Genomic DNA, 19,750 nt, shown 5'->3' on the forward strand with positions numbered 1-19,750 from the left:
TAACACCACCTCTTGGATACTTTTACCATGCTTTAATTACCATTTAAGCCCCTTTTCCTTTATTCAATTAACCATTTAATCACTCAAATCCAATAGTGATTAATTTTTACATCTTTTACAATTTAATCCTTTTTAATTAATTAACTATCAAAATGTTAAAATTTTTCAACGAAATTTTAATATGGCTCAATTTATAGAAATGAGGTCCCGATACCTCATTTTTTAAAACCACTTGACCTTAGGGTCAAACCACTTAAACTTAATAAATCATTTATATAACATATATTATCATATAAAAAACCTTTTAGAAATCTTATTTTACTCGTAAATATTAAATATAATATTTACGAGCTTACTCATAGGATTTGGTGTCCCCAAAACCACTGTTTTTGACACCATTGAAAAACGAGCTGTTACACAATTCAACATTTATCTATTTGAACATCAAACTCATATAATTTCATTTCAAATTTTCATTTTATATTAATCGTTTAGCCCGATGAACTCTAGTAAACAGACTCGGATACACAGGTAACTACACTACACCAGTTGCTCATCGGAGCTAAATATATATTTATGTTAGGTTACCAGTTCGGTCTGAACCTTCATAATGACACATGCAATTGCTTTTCCAAGCTGAAAATACATACATGTCATGTTATCATTCGGGCTAAACCTTTAAAACCACATTAGGTTACTCATCCAAGCTAAACCTGTGTCACATGTATTTGCGAGTTTGCAACAAATATTAGATCTCGGTAACATCTGTAATCAATCCCGTACAAGCACGCACAAAACCCTATTGGCATGCCAATCATATCCTAACCTTTACTAAGTTCACACGGGCATCTAATACACATATTAACATTACTTTTCAATTTTGTCCAAATCTCACCTCTCAAGCCAATTCGTAACCTAACATTTTTATAATTACGAATCAAATACACAAAAATTTATATAAATAAATACCATATGAACTTACCTGGAAAAAAAGTTGAATCTTCAAGGACTAATCAACAATTTTGGCTTTTCCCCGATTATCTCTGGTTTGATCCAATTCTCGTTCTATACAATTATTCCATTCAATTCATCAATACCAATCATTTAGAAATTATATCATGATATGAATGAACCTATGAAAATTTATTTTTTGATAGCCTTAAAGTTTTACATTTTATTCAATTTAGTCCTTGAATCTGAAATAGCCATAAATTTCAATATTAAGCTTCGGTTTAAAAATCAACCTCAATCACATTCATTAAAGGCTTTCTACTATCTATTGTTATTGAAATTTCACAATGCATTCACTTTAGTCCTTATGTGCAAAACTAATAATCAAACATTACCATTTAGTCCTTTTTAATAATATAAGCTTAAAATCTAACAATTTAACATCAATTTATTTAAGAATCCAAAAATGAAAACTTTCAAAAAATTTAACAATTTTACAAATTAGTACATGGGCTAGCTAAATCAAGCTCACATGACCTCAAAAACATAAAAGTTACAAGAAATTGTCTTGGAAAAGCTTACCAATTAAGGATTGAAAGCTTTGAGTTCAAAAACAACTTTTTCCCTTTAGGTTATATGTTGTTTTGGTGAAGAAGAAGAAAAATAAAGACAAAAAATGCACTAAGTTACCTTTATATATTTGGTTTAAATCTTAATTAATAAAAAATAATTAATTAAACCTTAATTACTTAACCTTAATCACAATTAACTAAAATTAGAGGATGTTAACATCATTCTCCACTGTTGGACGAAACAAAATGATTTATTTACCATTTGAAACCTTTAGCTATTTAAAAATTTATAACGATAAGACTTTTACAATTTAGTCACTATACCTTAATTAAACAATTAATAGACAGAATTGAAGGATTAAAAAAATGAATTGCATGTGTAAATGATTGTTTTACTGTAAATTTAACGATGTTTGTGTTGGGAAATATGCCCATATTGTAGTAAACATGTAACTGTTTTCTATTTATTTGAACGATGAACAAGTAAATAAAGTTAATTTCACTTTTCACTATTATGTCTTTTGTATTTATGTCTTTTATATTTTGCATGCATAGCGAAATTGTGACAAGCAAATATTAGCTTATTGATTGCCTAAAGTTCAAACTGAAGATAAGTGGCATTGTAAAGAACGTTTACATTGCGAGAAAGGCAACTTACTTCAGTAGATAATCAAAATGAGTCTATAGTCCTGTAAAAGAATCAAAGTGAGCATTTGATTCAAATACTAAGAAGGATTATTATGTCGTCTACAATTTCAATTTGGGAGATAGCTAGTTTTAGCTATCGGAACAGTTGATTCCACGAGTAGAGACATAGATGCATTCATTGGTAGAATGATACATTAGATTGGACCCAAGATGAATTAATTTTGAATCCATTTGTGAATTAATTCACTTATGACGTTTATGGTGTGATTTACCTAAATCCTGAGTTAGTCACTGACCATGTGTATGCAACTCATGTGCTTTGATATAAGTGGAGGCTTATGCTTTAAAGATGATCGAGCCCATAGTCGGTATGTTGGGTACATGACGTGTATGGCATGGCTTTACTAGCAACAGTGAAATTCATAGCTCAATTAAAGAGTTAATGATATCCTCTTATTGGTATTGTGTGGATTGATAAATATGGAACGTGGCCACGGATTGCTTGTTCTCAAAAGAGCAATTTATCGTAGTCATTTATTGACAATGATCATATTAATCATTAATAAGACACAATAGTGACAATGAGATAAAATAGGATTGTATTGAGTGAATGAATTTAACTCAAAGGAATTAAGGATATCATATGAGGGTAACACACACATGACGAGGTCATTAGATAACGCAGTTGGATGAATTGCTTTCGTAAAGAGTATACAATAAGGAGTTTTCAACCATGATACTTCTTGTGGACTGACTCCATGATTAAGTAATTGTGAATTATCGGAACGATGATTCTGTACATAGTTGCAATCACTAGAACCTAATTATATATGTCTGATTGGTCCCTCCGCTAGCTCAATAAAAGCTCGATCGGATTGCATTTGAATCAGAAGAAAATTCTACGACTTAGGGAATAATTTAATTGAGTTGATTTATTCGATGTGGAATTAAATTAGGTGGTCATGATAATTGTTCAACTAGAGAATTTGATTAAAGAATTTTCTTAAGAAATTAATTTGGAAAATCTAAGTGATTTTTGGAAAATTAATTTTAATCAAGAAAAATTAAATTAATCAAATTAATTAAAATAAATATGATATTTTTGGAAGTTAATTTTTAAGTCATACAATTCTCCTAATGGGTAATTGAACTTGAAAATTGGACCTGAGATTGTAAATTGGGCCCGAGAGCCCATAATCGAGACCGAGACCCAAAAACTAGTCAAATCAAACCCGGTATGTGAAATCAGACTGACGGTTTAGTCGGTGGCTAAACCAAATCGATTAGATCGTCATTGAACCAACTTTCATACGTACTTGTTGGTGTTGTTGTTAATGTGCACATGATGACGTGATATAAGTAATTAAGTGAGATGTACATATTTGATTCTATGGTAAAACATAAGAGGTTGGGCATAAGATGGTAACTTTGGCTTGAATTTTGGTATAGCATTTTGGGATGGAAAATAAGTTATTTAAATGTGCTTGTAGCTTATATACTTAGTTAAGAAAATGAATTGAGTAAGTACTTGAAATGTGATATCATTGATGACATATTGTTTATTCCATAGGATGATTGTTTTGGCATGTTTTGGGTGTCATTGAAATACATTTTAAAGTCGTATAATTATGTGTTGAGAATTGGTTTAGGTACCTAAACATAACAAAGTAGTGGGCAACAAAAGGTGGGGGTTGAGGTTACCAAAAGTGGGAAGAACTCACGAACCAAAACGGTTCCAACGAGGCTTGCATACTTCCACAATATCAACATAATTCAAAACCCAAAAAAAATTATTTCAAAATTTGACAACTTCAAATATAGCAAGTTACAAGTATGTTGCAGTATTAGCAATAATGGCCACTGCAGTTGGAACTTAGACAACCACTTTAAACATTTGTCTCAACAAATAACAATGAAACTCGAATATATTGTCATATCAAAAAAAGAAACTCAAATATGTTGGTATGGTTATCTTTCCATATATAAAAGATATGTTATCAAAAGAAGTTATAGATAAATATCACTAATATAATAAGTGGTCTAGATAAGACAAAACTCTAGTAATTCAATTTGACCACACTACCTGGATTTATTTGGACTACAATGCCTATTTATTAAAGACATGTTTTACTTTATTAAGTGTGGAGTTAAGACAACATGAATTTGTACATTAAGAGGAACATTTGTGAGTGCAATGTGTCTGTAATTAAACTATTTTAGCAGTTTGTACTATGCTTGGGGAAAGTTTTAGTTGGGAGGTTTCTTGGTTATAATTGTATGAAAGTAAGATGAAATAATTGCCAGTGAGATTAAGCTTAAATTATCTTTTATACTATAAAGTTTATTGTAATTTAGTCATTGGTACAGACATACAATTAAGTTTGGATTACATAAACAATTTTCGTATTCATTTTTTTTACTTTTTTTAGTTTTAAACTATTATCGTAAGTCTCGACTTAATGAAACAACTAACTCTGTAATTTCAACACTTACACCTTTAATTACAATGAGTTTTGTTTCGTATGCCAAGTTGTATAAATTCAAATCAAGGAATCAAATTTTCAACAAAATCTCGTACAGTTTTCCTTTGCTTAATGGCAAGAGAGAGGCCTCTAGAACTTTGAAGGCTTGGGTCCAAGTATGATTATAATTTCTTATATACTTATAATTAAAACACTAATTAATTATGATTAGCTAAATCATTAAGCAAGAGAGGGCTAAGCCTACCAAGAACTAACATTTATTCTTAATACAAAGCATCTTACATATTCCACTCGATGATTCACATGAGAAAACATCTTATTAAACTCAATGTTTCTTGGTAGAACTAAGGTTAATCAGAGAAAGGAATTTGATCCCAAATGAGATTTATGGGAGCTTAATGATTCTTGCAAGACAGTCGTCTACTAGGCGTGGCAAGTGTATGTTGGAGAATGATTCAAAGTTAGTTTTTTTTCTAAATTTAGATTTGGTTGAGCTGTGCTTAGTTTGTTTCCTTTATCTTTTTCTGTTTTTGTTATGATTTTTTTTTTGTTGAGATATGATTTTCTGTTGATATATGATTTTTTGTTGAGATATGATTTCTTCTATTGAGATTTGTTGCTTTGCAAAGCCTATATAAGAGCCTGATCTTTAGTTGAATAACAAGCATCAGTTTTTCCTAATATACTCTTAGAAATCTTTTACCATCTCTTATTTTTAAAGGCTGTTTTGAGTTGTTTTTCCCTTGTGCACCTGTCCTCTCCAACATTCTTTGGTATCAGCACTGTTTAAATCTCAAGAATTGTGGGACTTAGTTGAGAATGAGTATCTTGATGATGACGGGGAGGCTAAGTTGAGAGAAAACCAGAAAAGAGACAACAAAGCATTATTCTTCATTTAGCAAGCTGTTCACGAGTCGATTTTTTTAAAAATTGTAGGAGCAGAAACTGCAAAAGAAGCTTGGACAACATTGCACATGGCGTATCAAGGTACTTCAAAAGTTGTTACAGTGAAGCTTCAGACTCTTCGTCGTGACTTTGAGACATTACAAATGAAAAGTGGAGAATCCGTGCAAGATTATCTTACAAGGGTAGCAGCGGTTGTCAATCAAATGAAGTCCTATGGAGAGCAAGTTACGGATTAAACTACTGTCAAAAAAGTGTTGCGGAGTTTGACTCCAAAGTTTGATCATGTTGTTGCAGCTATTGAGGAGTCTAAAAACTTAGCTACTTACTCATTTGATGAACTACAGGGATCTTTGCAGTCCCACGAAGCGAGATTGAACCACACAAATGAAATGTCTGACGAAAAGGAATTCCAAGTGATGGGGGAGCCTTCCAAGCAGCAAGACGATTCAAGAAAGGCCACATACAGAAGAGGTTATCGTGGTAGAGGAGGTCGAGGCAGAGGTAGAGGTGCTGGACATGATGAACAAAGGCAGATGACAGAAAAACAGAAGTAATACAGGAGCAATGTTCAATGCTATTATTGCAAGAAATATGGGCATGTGATGGCAGATTGCTGGAAAAGTGAAAGACAAGCCAACTATGCAGAAGGTAACGAAGAGTTTAAGTTATTCATGGCTTATTAAGATGACGTTATAGCTTCGAAAAATATATGGTTTTTAGACAGTGGCTGTTCAAATCATATGACGAGGATAAAATCTTTGTTCAAAGAGCTGGATGAGTCATACAAGGTAAATGTGAGACTTGGTGATGACAATCAGATACAAGTTGAGGGCAAAGGCACTGTGGCAATAAGCAATGGTCATGATGACACCAAACAAGCTCTTTCCTCTTGAAGTCTCTAATGTAAAAAGTTAGGCTCTTATTGTTAAAGAGAATAATGAGTCTAAGTTATGGCATTTACGGTATGGCACTTGAATGTAAAATGGTCTAAAATTGTTGAGTCAAAAGGAAATGGTGTTCGGGTTGCCAAAAATTGAGTCTTTAGATTTTTGCGAAGGGTATATATCTGGGAAACAATGTAAAAAACCATTTCCTTTAGGAAACTCTAGAAGGGTGAACTCATGAAAACAGAATCCTTGGGTGGAAGTCGCTATTTTTCGTTATTTACGATGATTGCAGCCACATGAGTTAGGTGTATTTTCTTTACTCCTAATCAGAAGTATTCAAGACTTTTAAAAAGTTCAAGACGCTCGTTGAGTGAAAGAAGTATCAAGGCTTTTCACACTAATCGAGGAGGAGAATTTTTGTCTAATGAATTTAACCAGTTTTGTAAAGAGCAGGGTATACATAAAGAGTTGACAACACCTTATACATCGCAGCAAAATAGTGTGGCTGAACATAAGAACCGAACGGTTGTCGAAATGGCAAGAAGTTTTCTAAGATCTAAGGGGCTGCTAGATAGTTTTGGGCTAAAAGTGTTGCTGTTGCTGTTTATTTACTGAATTTGTCTCCAACAAAAGTAATTTTCAACCGAACACTGTATGAAGCATGGAGTTCTAGGAGACCTTCGGTAAGCCACTTGAAAATATTTGGTAGTATTGCCTATTCTTTGGTAGATTCACACAATCGAAGCAAGCTTGATGAAAAGTCTATGAAATGCATCTTTGTTGGTTATTACTCTCAATCCAAATCATATAGGCTTTACAATCCTTTAAGTGGCAAGGTGATTATTAGCAGGAATGTTGTTTTTGATGAAAATGCAAGCTGGGATTAGAATGAAGAGCAGGTACATCAGCAAATCTCTATGCCCATTAAGGTTTCACAAGATGAAAGACAAGAGTTAAATCCAGATAGTTCACTTCCAAACTCACCAAAAGCTACAATTCCTAAAGAGCCTTTAGTTGAGCAACTCCCACTTAGGAGAAAAGCTGAATCTGAAATATGCTGATAACACTTATGCATCTTGTCAGCTTGCTCTCGCTGTTTCAAATCCTATATACTATGAAGAGGTTGCTGAAAAAGAAAAGTGGAGGAAGGCAATGGAGGAAGAGATGAAAGCTATTGAGAAGAATAGAACATGGGAAATGGTGGACTTACCGAAAGACAAAAGTGCAATTGGCTTGAAGTGGGTGTTTAAAACAAATTTTGCTGCTGATGGAAGCTTACAGAAACACAAAGCTCGTCTTGTAGTGAAAGGTTATGCACAACAACATGGTGTTGATTTCGAAGATACTTTTTTTCCGGTAGCTCAGTTTGAAACAGTGAGGCTTGTTCTAGCATTGGCTGTACAATTGTAATGGCCTGTTTATCAATTTGATGTCAAGTCAGCATTCCTTAATGGAGATCCACAAGAAGAGGTTTATGTAGCACAGCCAGAAGGTTTCATAAAGAAGGGCAATGAAACGAATGTGTATAAGCTGAAAAAGGCGTTATACTAACTGAAGCAACTTGAGCATGGTACAACAAGATTGATGGGTATGTCAAAAAGGTAGGTAATGATTTCATCATTGTCTGTCTTTATGTTGATGATATCATTTATACTAGTTCTTCTACCTTTCTTGTGGATGAGTTTAAATCTTAAATGATGAATGAATTTGAGATGTCGGATATGGGTCTACTGCATTATTTTCTTAGTTTTGAAGTTCATCAGGCTGAAGATGGTATTTTTATCTCACAAAAAAATATGTCAAGGATCTTCTCAGTAAGTTTGGCATGCTTAATTGCAAGCTTGCAACTACACCCATGAACATCAATGAGAAATTGCAGTAAGAAGATAGAGGAGAAATGGTAGATGTAAAAAGGTTCAGAAGCTTGGTAGGCGGTTTAATTTACTTGACGCACACCAGGCTCGATATTGCATTTCCTGTTGGTGTTATTTCCAGGTTTATGCAACAACCTTCAACAGTTTATTATGGAGCAACAAAAAGAGTCTTGCGTTATATTGCAGGAACTTTGGAGTATGGTGTTTGGTACTCCAAAACTTCAAATTTCAGATTGTGTGGGTTCATAGACAGTGATTGGGCAAGTTCTTTGGATGATAGACGAAGTGTTTCAGCAAATGTTTTTACTCTAGGTTCAGGAGTGATCACTTGGAGTTCGAAAAAGCAAGCTACAGCAGCACTGTCAACTTCAGAAGCTGAGTATATAGCAGTAACCTCAGCAGCTTGTCAAGCCATTTGGCTAAGAAGAGTGTTAGCAGATCTTCAACATGAGCAAAAGGGGGCAACGAAAATATTTTGTGACAACAAAGCAACTATTACCATGACAAAAAATCCAACATTCCATGGCAGAGCGAAACATATAGACATTCGCTTTCATTTTATACACGATCTAGTTGCAAAGGAGAAGATAACATTAGAATATTACAACACTCAAGATCAGCTAGCAGATGTGCTGACCAAGTCACTGTCCAAAGAAAAGTTTTGTTATTTTAGAGCCTTACTTGGTGTGTGCAAGTTTGAATCAAAAGGGAGTGTTGGAGAATGATTCAAAGTTAGTTTTTTTTTTCTAAATTTAGATTTGGTTGAGCTGTGCTTAGTTTGTTTCCTTTATTTTTTTCCTGTTTTTTTATGATTTTTTGTTGAGATATGATTTTCTGTTGAGATATAATTTTTTGTTGAGATATGATTTTTTTATTGAGATTTGTTGCTTTGCAAAGCCTATATAAGAGGCTGATCTTTAGTTGAATAACAAGCATCAGTTTTTCCCAAATATACTCTTAGAAATCTTTTACCATCTCTTATTTTTAAAGGCTGTTTTGAGTTTCTTTTCTCTTGTGCAGCTGTCCTCTCCAATAGTGTAGGTGCTTGATTGGAGCTTTTGGATTTAGCTCTTCAAGCTTGCAAAAGAAGAAGAAACCAATGTTAGAATGTCGAGGTCTTTGGAGCATATTATATTAGCCATTTTTCAGGGTAATGTTAACCATACATGTATTTTTGAGGAAAATTTTTGCAACTTGTTTTCGAAATAAATATATGTCCTGCTTCATGATGTGTGGTTGAAATGTATGATAGTCCATTAACTTTTAATATAGGTATTGAAGCAAAAAGAGATTAACAACTCACTTATAGTTGAGAAGAAAATAGTGAAGGAAAATAAAGATTTCAAGTTTGGCTAAATCAGCTCCAGGGCAGGTTTTACTTCCTGATCCAAAGGGAATGAAAGATCCTCCTTTGAATCTTTGCTTCTGGATTTAGGTGAAACAGATAGTAGCAAGTCAACATCTTCTTAGGAATATTGAAGAAAAATATTCTTTATATACATGTTGATATTATCAAATTACAGTGTGGTAAATTAATTTCATAATTTTCATAAAAATATAATTAAAATAATGTAATTAATATTATATTAATATAAGAATATAAATTTAAATTCAAAATAGGTATAAATATAACAAAAAAATATTGAAGTCTTAAAATCAATAAAAATTAAATATATAATCTTTTTATTTTAATTAATTTATATACATTTGCACATAAATTATTTAAAATATAAATATTATAATATTTTATAATAAAAATTTATTAATGAATTTATGTATTTTCAATTAGCTTTCAATCTTGTCTATTGAATAAAAACTTTCCAACACCAGTGTACCAACTAATTTTTTTTTAAAAAAAAGTATTATAAAGTTGATGATATTTAAAAATATATATATATTTTTTCATCACTCATATAATTTCACATATAATTTTATCCGGAAATTAAAATATTTTTGATGGTCAAATTATGTAATTATTCAATACTTTTTAGTCCAATCAAAATAATTTACATGTTAAACCAAAAGTTATTTGGATTTAATTTTTAATAAGAAAACATTTTTGAATAACGAAGAAGGAAAAAAATGTTAAATCGTAACGATTAGAATATTGTTTTATAGACAAAAAGGAATTCATTTAAGAATTAAAAAAAATACAGAAGCAAAAATAATTTTAATTAAATATTTTATAAGGATATTTTAAAATAATTTACATATGCTAGTAATTTGAGCACACGAATGCTTATATGCGCGTAGAAACCATGTATTTAAAACACATATTTGGTTTAGAAATAACATTCAGTAAAAAAAAAAGTTTTAGTTGTAGTAGTAAAGTAGAAGTTCTATACGTGTAGATGGTATGAGTTCAAATATCATTATTTATACTTTTTTATTGGTTTTATTTATCGTCAAAATGTAAAAAAGATAAAAGTATTATAACTTATTTCAAATATGTAAAGGTAGTTTAGTATTTTTTTAATCAAATTGGTGTATAATTGACTCGTAATACCAACTCATTCATATATTTAAATAACAATGTGGGTGAAAACTTTTGTATAATAATATTAAAATATACAAAAAATGAAATAAAATTTAGCTTTGGTTGTAAGGTTTTATGCATGTTATTGGCATGGATTCAAATTTTATTATATGTAATTTTTATTGATTTTCTTTATCTTTAGAATGTAAAAAGAAAAATATACCATTGTAAGAATATAACTTATGTTGACACCATTTTTTTGATGAAAAAAAGGGTCGACTTGGGTTTTGATGAAAATGAAAAAAAAAACGGGAGTCGTCACCAATCTTTTTTTATGAGGTGTGATTGGGTCACCTCGAAAAGTGGTTGTTTTTAATAAACGGTTTGATTTTATTAAAACAACAAGTTTGGTCCACGAAATTCAGAAAAACGGGTTCGGGAGTCGGTTACGCACGAGGAAGGATTAGCACCCTCGATACGCCCAAAATTAGTATCTAGTTGATTACTTAATGTCTTAATGTCGAAAATTGAGAACTTTGGAAAATTTTAAAAATACGATCATTTTATTAAAACGTTAAAAATTTTCAAGAAAAAAGGAGATATTTCACGTTATTCGAAAAAGAGAATCATATCCAGTAAGTTAGGACACAATGTCTCGAATTCCCGATACGCGAATGAAAAATGCTTATTTAAAAGATATTTAACTATCTTGGATTAAAAAAGAGGTTGCGACCAGTAAGTTAGGACACGATCCTTTTTTTAATTCCCGATATCGTTTAACTTGAGTTTGAAAAAAAATCGTGTAATAAAGTTTAAAAGAATATTCAATTGTTTAAATCAAATGAAGAAATCGCAACCCAATACGTTAGGGCACAATTTCTCAAAATATTAAACATTGAATATTGCATTTATTTCGAAAAATCCTCGTCTCGAGAAAACAACGTGTCACATCCAATGCGTTAGGACACAACGTATTGAATTCTTGATAACGAGCTTTTTATCATTTTTAAAAGAGTAATCTCGATTATTTAAATTCAACGAAGAAATCAAAACCCAATACGTTAGGGCTCGATTCTCTCAAAGATCCTAAATACCGAGTATTACTTATATTTTAAAATTTTTCATTTTTTGGCAAACCCAAGTGAAAATGGATGTAAAACAATGATAAAGATGATAATATAAGTAACATAAAAACAAAGGCTATAAAATAAATAAAAAGACAAACTAATATAATACACCATGGCAAACATGCAAACAATAATATTAAAGCATTCATTCTAAATAATATGAATACAAATAAAGAAATAAACAAAAAGAAATAAATAAGATAATGTAAATGTAAAAAAAGATACATATATATGAATACATTTTAAAATTATTGTAAATAAACATGTAAGCAAGCAAATGCATACACATATGCGTATATATATTATGAAAGATTATAAAAGTATGTTTTTATATACATGTATTCATAAAAATGCATATAGATATATATAGATAGTTTTAAGCTATAAAGTATACAAATATGTACATGTATGAATTATAAAATATATAAAAATATGAGTTTGTATATGTAAATTATATGGAAATATATACATAAAAAAAACATATAAGTATTTGTATGTATTCATGAAAATAAATAAATAAATAAGTAAATAAGTATATATAAAAACTATAAAAAAGTAATAAAAATATATATATGTAAAAAGGCGTATATATATAATATATAAAAGTTAGAAATATGTACGTGTATTATAAATATATACGCATATATAAATAAATTATAAAAATAGGTATGTTTATATGTATATATATTACAAAAAAAGTATGTGTACAAGTATATATATTAAATAAAAAAATATACGTATATATATAAGCAATAATAATAATAATAATAATAATAATATGAAATTTGTTAGAAAAATAAACAAAATAGCAAAAGGATTAGATTAAACATTAAAACAAGATTCGGGGGTTCAAAACGCAAATAAACGAAAAGGGCGGAACTGCTCTGAACATTCATAAAACATGGAGGGACCAGGGGCGCAAATAGCCCACTTCATGAAAACGCGCGGATCCCCCCTGGAGCGGGTCGGGTTGCGCGCGGGTCATGGAGGACTAAAACGGCGCCGTTTTGTTAACACATTAAAACTAATTTTTTTTTACAAAAATTCATTTTTCAGTTGAAGAGAAACAAAAAAATTTCAAAACAATTTTTCTCCTCTGCTTTTTTAAAAAAAAAACGACGACCCCTCCCCTCCCTTCTATCAAAACTCCGGCCATTAAAGCCTTTTCGGCCTCCGGCGCACCGCCATCGTGGCCTTAGGCCAACGGCAAGGGAAATGGGCTACTCGGCCCTCCCATCGCAGCGCACCAAAGCTCGGCCAACAACCCGAAGGACCGAGGGCTTTAGATCCCTCCCTAGAAATCGATTCCGACGACGGTAAGAGGTCCTCCTCCGACGGAGCCACAGGCGAGTAGGTGTGGCCTCTTTCCTTTTTCTTTTTGTTTTTATTTAATATACAAAATAAAGAAAATAAAAAAAAAGAAATGCAAATCTGATAGAAAAAATAACCTTGAATCTATTTTTTCTTTTATTTCTTTCTGTTAATGTTTTTTTTTGTTTTTACAAAAATCGGAAGGGGGAAATACAAAGATGATATTCGGCCTCTTTATAGCCGATTTTGCTTCTATTTTTCTCTGCTATTGCTGCTTGCGTGTTTTCTTCTTTGTTGCAGGTAATTGACGTTGATGGAGCAAGTGGGTGAGGGGACGTGCGGTGCGGCAGTGGCAGAGCTAGGGACGTGCGGCGCTAGGCTAGGGTTAGGGGGATTAGGTTTCTTTTTTAGGATTTGGGCTGATTGGGTTTGTTGGTTATTTGGGGCCTGGTTCTGTTTGGGGCTTTAGGTGTTATAATTGGGCCATTCAGGTTTGGGTTTAGTCTAGGTGGGTTAATTTGGGCTGGGCAAATATTGGGCTGTACAACTTATTTTGAATATGTAATGGTAGTTTAATAATTTTCCAATTGAGTTGGTGTCAGGTTGACTTGTGCACTAGAGACCAACTCAATCAATGGTTTAAATAATATCATGTGCGTGTATATATATATATATATGGAAAATATTTGGTACACGTTTGCAGTGTAAAACTTAAGTGGCTTTACACTTATCTATAATAATTTATACTGTTAATATTTTAACAATTCAACTGTCATATTTCATACTCGTCATGCATGTTAAGTTTAGTATAAATTAAAATTTTCTAACTATTCAATGTAAAAAACTTTCAACCATTAATTATATATTAATACAGACATTATTTTAGATCGATATGATATAGATACCAAATCGGTTCAAAAATTTACATGCATAATAAGTATAAATATATTGATAAATTCAATGATTAGATTGTTAAAATATTAATCATATAAAAAGCTATGAACAGATTGTAAAATCACTTATGTTTTACACCTATGTAAGTGAATCACTTCCCTATATAGGTATATATATAAGTTAAATTCAGCCATTAGTCCTTGTACTTTATGAAAGTTGTGAATTTATTCATTTCACTTTAATTTGGTCATTTTTAGTCCCTAAATTTTTCTAATTTAAAAATTTCAGTCCTCGTCAAACGATAACTGTTAAATTTATTAAATTAGGTTTTTCTATTTTCAAAATCTGATGCGACAAAACATATTATCGTATGTGTAATGCCATGTCAGTTTGTTATTTTTATATACTACTCACTAAAAATCCAATTAATGGATTAATGATTGTCATTTAAGTTAAGATTGAAATTTCAAATTTCAAAAAGTATAATGACTTAAAATGATCCAATTGGAGAATATTAAATAAATCTACAATTGTATGCATAGTACATGATTAGTAATTGAATTTAATCATACAAATTTAACTATTATTGTTTGGGTTAAGACTAAAATTTAAAAATTATAAAAACAAAATTAATAAAATTAAAATATAAAGACTAAATCCATAATTTTTGGATAGTTAAATGGTTTATGGTAAAATATTTTAGAAAGATACTTCTAATACTTTTAGAGTTCACGATATGATCCATGTAAATAGCCGTGGGCCACACCAAAACTTTCCATCCTTTTAGTATGGTATAACCTGAAAACACTCTTTTTTGAGAATAACAAAAAGGAATAGAGGAATGTTTTCCAAGTAAAATCAAGACCACAAGTCCATAAACTAACTATTAATGTTAACATCAGCTACCACCTTCCGGTAAATTGCGAATGCAAAATAGTTTCTTCGCAAAGACTCATCAATCACCTTGAAGTAATCAAGATATAATAAAGCCTGTTAGATGCTACATGTTGTTGTTCAGGTCAAGCCGAGTGTTTTTAGGTGAAATAGAAATCAAATATATATATATTAGACCCTCTCTTTGCACGTTGAAAAGTTCAGTTGATTTGATTTGACTTAATATATAACAAACCTTCGGTAGATATTCTATTTCTTTGATTTCAGTGAGGGTGAGACTTTCTGGGAGGATGGTCTTCTCTATCGCCTGTTGCTCTTCCTGAAAGGCAAATGGAAATCCAAGTTCAGCTGAAATCGACACTCTACGGTCCGAAAATGATTGGAAATAAATACATTCTCTATACGTTTATATTTGTGTGCTCCAAATCCAATTCTAATCTGACCCACATTGCAGTGTGCGCTGCGGTTTCACGACCCGAGAACAATATCAGCAGCAATAAGTCAATGATATGCTCATCCTCCAACTTTTCTCCAATCTCGTTTTCTACTTCCATAAGTAAATCCATCATTCCTTTCTTCCTCTCTGCTACTGTTTTCCGTCTTCTTTCATCTAGTTCATCTTTAGTCTATTTTACCAGCTGTTTTTTGGCCTATTTTTTATATTTATTTCAATTTTCGAGTTTTCCATAATTAGAGTTCGCGTTTACCGAATAACGACTGGAATAAAATGCTTAAGGAAAATTTACCTTGAGTGCTCGATGGAATGCAAAACCAGGGATATTAATGGGCATGGAAAGAATACCCGGAGACAATTCTGTGTAATATTTCACCATCGACCAAAGAATGGAATCCTGAGTGGAACCCAGGGAAACTTTTGCAATAACATTTAAGGCAATCGTCTTCATTTCATTGAAAAACTTGATTGGTCGGTTCATGGTAGCAAGCTCTTCCAATGAAGTGATCACAACGTCTTCAATATGCCTTATTGTTGAAAATTGGCCAACCATGCTGCTGTGATATTTTAGGTTGAAGTGCATGCACCTTGTAAACATGTTGTAGCACTTATGCTTGCTGTAACAGCAAGGTTTTCTCTTTAGTTTCATTGTATTCAAACTAGTTGAAAATGAACAAGTTGATGACAACTTGATGCATTAGGTGTTGAATGACTAGTTTAGGTGGCTTGTTTATGTGTACAAGCAATGTTTATCAAGTTACTAGGCTACTTAGTGGTAGTAGGTAGTATTTGGTGATGTATTTTGACTATAAATTTATTGTTTTTATATTGAATGAGTAAGCATATCAATTGCTTCCTTGCTGCACGTTTGTGAGCAAGTAAATTGTTCTTTGTTTCTTCCTCCTTTGTTCTTTGTATTGTTCTCTTCTTTTGCATGGTGCCAATGTTCCAACACTTATGTACAGAGCTAGTGCTTGATGGCCATTGATGGGATCCGCTATTAACCTACGCAAACGCCTGTGCTCTGAATTTGAAATTCCAAACAGCGACTTTTTCCCTCCTAATTGTATTGCCGATGAAGGGTAGCCATACGAAAAGTGTTCATCATCTGTCAACGCCTTCCTGCAAAGTTCCTGACTGCAAACTATAACGCTTGGACTCCCAAACAAATGGGTTCTGTAAATGCTTGTTCTTCCATACCTGTTAACGCCAGTTCCATTGCAATAGTAACAAATATGAGACACCGGCATTTTAATAGTGAGAACAAAAGTATATTAAAAGAAAAGATATAATTTAAGAAACTAAGTAACCTTTTAACCAAGTTGTCGATGAAGGAATCGGGATCTTGTGAATTGGAAGCCTTGAAGAAGGACCACATGTTTCCGATGAAGGGCCATCCCATATGACCGGGAGGCAAAGGGTTTTGCTTCTTCTCCGACATAGTAACATAGTACCACTCGTTTATTTTCTTTAAGAAACCAAATAGAATAACGTATGTTGCAGCCACAATTGCCACAAATGACCTTAACAATTCTATCCCCATTCTGTGTTTTTGGTCTATGTTTACACATTTTCGCCTTTCAATGGGATCCTTTTTATAGCTGCAAATTGCTCTTTAAGCCAACAAAAACAAAAGCTTAAATCGCTAACTGAACTAAAGTTTCATTTTTATTGAATTTTGCGATGAAATTTTAATTCAATTAAAAGAATTTGAGACAAATATATAATTAAAATATTTTAATATTTTATTTTAATAGTTGACAATACTAAGTGAACTAATTCAATATTAAAAATAATAATAACAGTTATTTTATGAAGAAATAAACTATTTTTTTCTTTTCATGAACATTTTTAATATTTCAAGTATTTTTTCACTAAATAAAAAATTAAATTAATTTATTAATATTCAATAAAGGAAACTTGTTTAGTACATTACTAGTAGAGTTTTTAGACTCTACAAGAAAGATTAGGGGTTGACAAGTGTCATATAAGATATAGTAAACTATTAAAAAAATATTTTAAAAAAAAGAGACACGTGCAAATTTTGCAAGGTTACTTGTAGAATAAAAATATATATATTGCCAGTGTACCAAATACTAACCCTTTAAGATTTTAACTTATTGATAAATAAAATCTTTGATAGAATATTTTCTTGTTAAATTATTTTAAAATTATCAAAATTAGTATTCAGTAAAACAAGGTTTATATTTAATGCATTGTCATTGTCCTAAGCACCATCAATGTACCACAAATTGCAACATCGTTAATGAACAAAATAAAAAAAAATATTTTGATGGACTTTCTAATAAATATTTACAAATTTATTTAAATTTAATTAAATTTAATTGTAATTTATCAACTTCACCTCTTAATAACGAGACTAAAACTTTTTGATTTAAGGGTTTTAAAAATCTTGAGAAAGAACCTACGCCTAAGAAAGATTTAAATGCTTGAGCTGATGTGCAAACAACAAAAGGCATCAAAGTAGGGTAAACTATCAAAATAGTCATTGTTGTTTGCCTTAAGTTATATTTTAGTCACTTATGTTTGAAATGTTACGTTTTAGTCACTTACGTTATCGTGTTGTAACATTTTAGCCACTAAGTCGTTAATTGTCGACAATGGTGTAACGGTAAGTTGATGTGACACGTTAAATCATCATTTTAAACGAAAATTTTAGGTTAAATTCTATAATTGGTCACTATATTTTTTCATTTTCAAAAATTTAAAAATTTTCTTTTATGTTCTTCTAACTTTTTTTTCCTTTCTCTTATGCTTCTCCCTCTATTTTCCTCCCTTCTTCATTTCTTTTAACATAGTTTTTCTATGCTTTCCATTTGTAACTAGTCCACAAGTTCACCTCACTCGAAAAAATTAAATTGTTCAAAAAAATAAAACATAGAAAAACTACGTTGAAAGAAATGGAGAAGGGAGGAAAACAAATGGAGAAACATAAGAGAATGGAAAAGAAAGAAAGTTAAAAAAACATAAAAGAAAAAAATTAAATTGCTCCAAACGAAAAAAAAATTGGGACCGATTGTATAAATTAACCTAGAATTTTTGTTTGAAGTGATGATTTAACGTGCCACATCAGTTTACTGTTACACCGTTAATAGAAACTAACGGCTCAGTGACTAAAATGTTACAACATGATAACATAAGTGACTAAAACGTAACATTTCAAACATAAGTGACTAAAATGTAACTTGAGCCAAACAAAAGTAACTATTTTGGTAGTTTACCCGATCAAAGTAAGGTAAACTATCATTAACAAAAAGTAAACTAATTTGGCTAAAACTATTGAAACAGCGACATATGTTCCCCAGCTTGGTGTTGTTGGTGGAAAGCTGAAACCTTTACCCTTTCCGAAAGAGTTTATGAGACATAGATGACAAAAATTAGATGTTCGCATAAAATCAGTGCAATTTTTTTCTTTGAAGTACAGAGTGGGTCTCCTCTCGTCACTATTCAATCTCTATGGATGGTGTACCACTTCCAATTAAATTGAATTTTTTTTGTTAGGTATAGATTTTTTGTTCCCAAAAATTTTTAGAACCCTAAATCAAAAGATTTTAGTGTTGTTGTTAAGTGTTGGAGATGAGAAATTATAATTAAGTTTAATTGGATCTAAATAAATTTTAAGAAACTTTTAAGTATTTAGTGATGTTTTACTGAGTGGATTGGGTTGCGTACTGATGCAAGATAGTAAGATATTTTCGTATACATCCAGACAGTTGAAGTCGCATATTTAGAGCTAGTTGTTGTGGCGTTTGTTCTAAAGAACTGGAGGCATTGTTTGTAACAGCCCTCCTGGTGAAGTCCTAGTATTTGGTTACTATTTATTGAGATATAATATTTAGAGTAAATTCTGAGTGAGTAAGTATTAGTTTTGACTAAGTATAAGATTCCGTGAATGCGCCAACTGGCGAATTTTGTGTTTTGGCAAGCTCGGTGGTTTGGCGGACTCTCCTGTGGATTATATGCCACCCCAAATGTTTAGGCATTTATGTTAAGTTCGTAGTTTAATAGAATTATTTATTATTTTGGTAGGACGATTTAGTTAGTCAAATGAGAACTGGTTAGAGCTAGTTTCATTTAATACACATGGTTCCACACTCGAAGCAGTTCGTGGTATGAGAATAGCGGAGAAGGTCATTCAGTTGAAAGTCAAAAATGAAAAATATTTATTTAGTCAAAAACACAGGTGAGATTTCAGTAAAGGGTTTATTGCTATAAATATTACAAATCGACTCAATTTTCAAAATTTTAATTT

At 31.4% G+C, this 19,750-nt stretch overlaps 4 protein-coding genes across 4 annotated transcripts; 2 read left to right on the plus strand and 2 right to left on the minus strand.

The window, feature by feature from the left end:
• The first annotated feature begins 5,628 nt into the window (after positions 1 to 5,628).
• Positions 5,629 to 6,114, plus strand: LOC107933556 (uncharacterized). The gene is made up of 2 exons (XM_016865793.1): positions 5,629 to 5,784; positions 5,905 to 6,114. The coding sequence occupies exons 1-2, from the start codon at positions 5,629 to 5,631 to the stop codon at positions 6,112 to 6,114; spliced, it is 366 nt and encodes a 121-aa protein (XP_016721282.1).
• Positions 6,115 to 6,300: 186 nt separating this feature from the next.
• Positions 6,301 to 7,857, plus strand: LOC107933555 (uncharacterized mitochondrial protein AtMg00820-like). Its single transcript, XM_016865792.1, has 3 exons — positions 6,301 to 6,418; positions 7,177 to 7,283; positions 7,531 to 7,857. The coding sequence occupies exons 1-3, from the start codon at positions 6,301 to 6,303 to the stop codon at positions 7,855 to 7,857; spliced, it is 552 nt and encodes a 183-aa protein (XP_016721281.1).
• A 7,151-nt stretch (positions 7,858 to 15,008) lies between these two features.
• On the minus strand, positions 15,009 to 16,030 carry LOC107933554 (beta-amyrin 11-oxidase-like). Its single transcript, XM_016865790.2, has 4 exons — positions 15,770 to 16,030; positions 15,428 to 15,649; positions 15,259 to 15,342; positions 15,009 to 15,092 (listed from the first exon to the last, which is right to left on the minus strand). Exons 1-4 carry the CDS (start codon positions 16,028 to 16,030, stop codon positions 15,009 to 15,011), a joined length of 651 nt encoding a protein of 216 aa, XP_016721279.2.
• A 61-nt stretch (positions 16,031 to 16,091) lies between these two features.
• Positions 16,092 to 17,026, minus strand: LOC121219878 (beta-amyrin 11-oxidase-like). Its single transcript, XM_041098508.1, has 2 exons — positions 16,788 to 17,026; positions 16,092 to 16,677 (listed from the first exon to the last, which is right to left on the minus strand). The coding sequence occupies exons 1-2, from the start codon at positions 17,018 to 17,020 to the stop codon at positions 16,323 to 16,325; spliced, it is 588 nt and encodes a 195-aa protein (XP_040954442.1). The 5' UTR covers positions 17,021 to 17,026; the 3' UTR covers positions 16,092 to 16,322.
• Positions 17,027 to 19,750: the final 2,724 nt, after the last annotated feature.

This window comes from Gossypium hirsutum, chromosome D08 (genome assembly GCF_007990345.1).
Source record: "Gossypium hirsutum isolate 1008001.06 chromosome D08, Gossypium_hirsutum_v2.1, whole genome shotgun sequence".
In the NCBI taxonomy this organism is placed as follows: domain Eukaryota; kingdom Viridiplantae; phylum Streptophyta; class Magnoliopsida; order Malvales; family Malvaceae; genus Gossypium; species Gossypium hirsutum.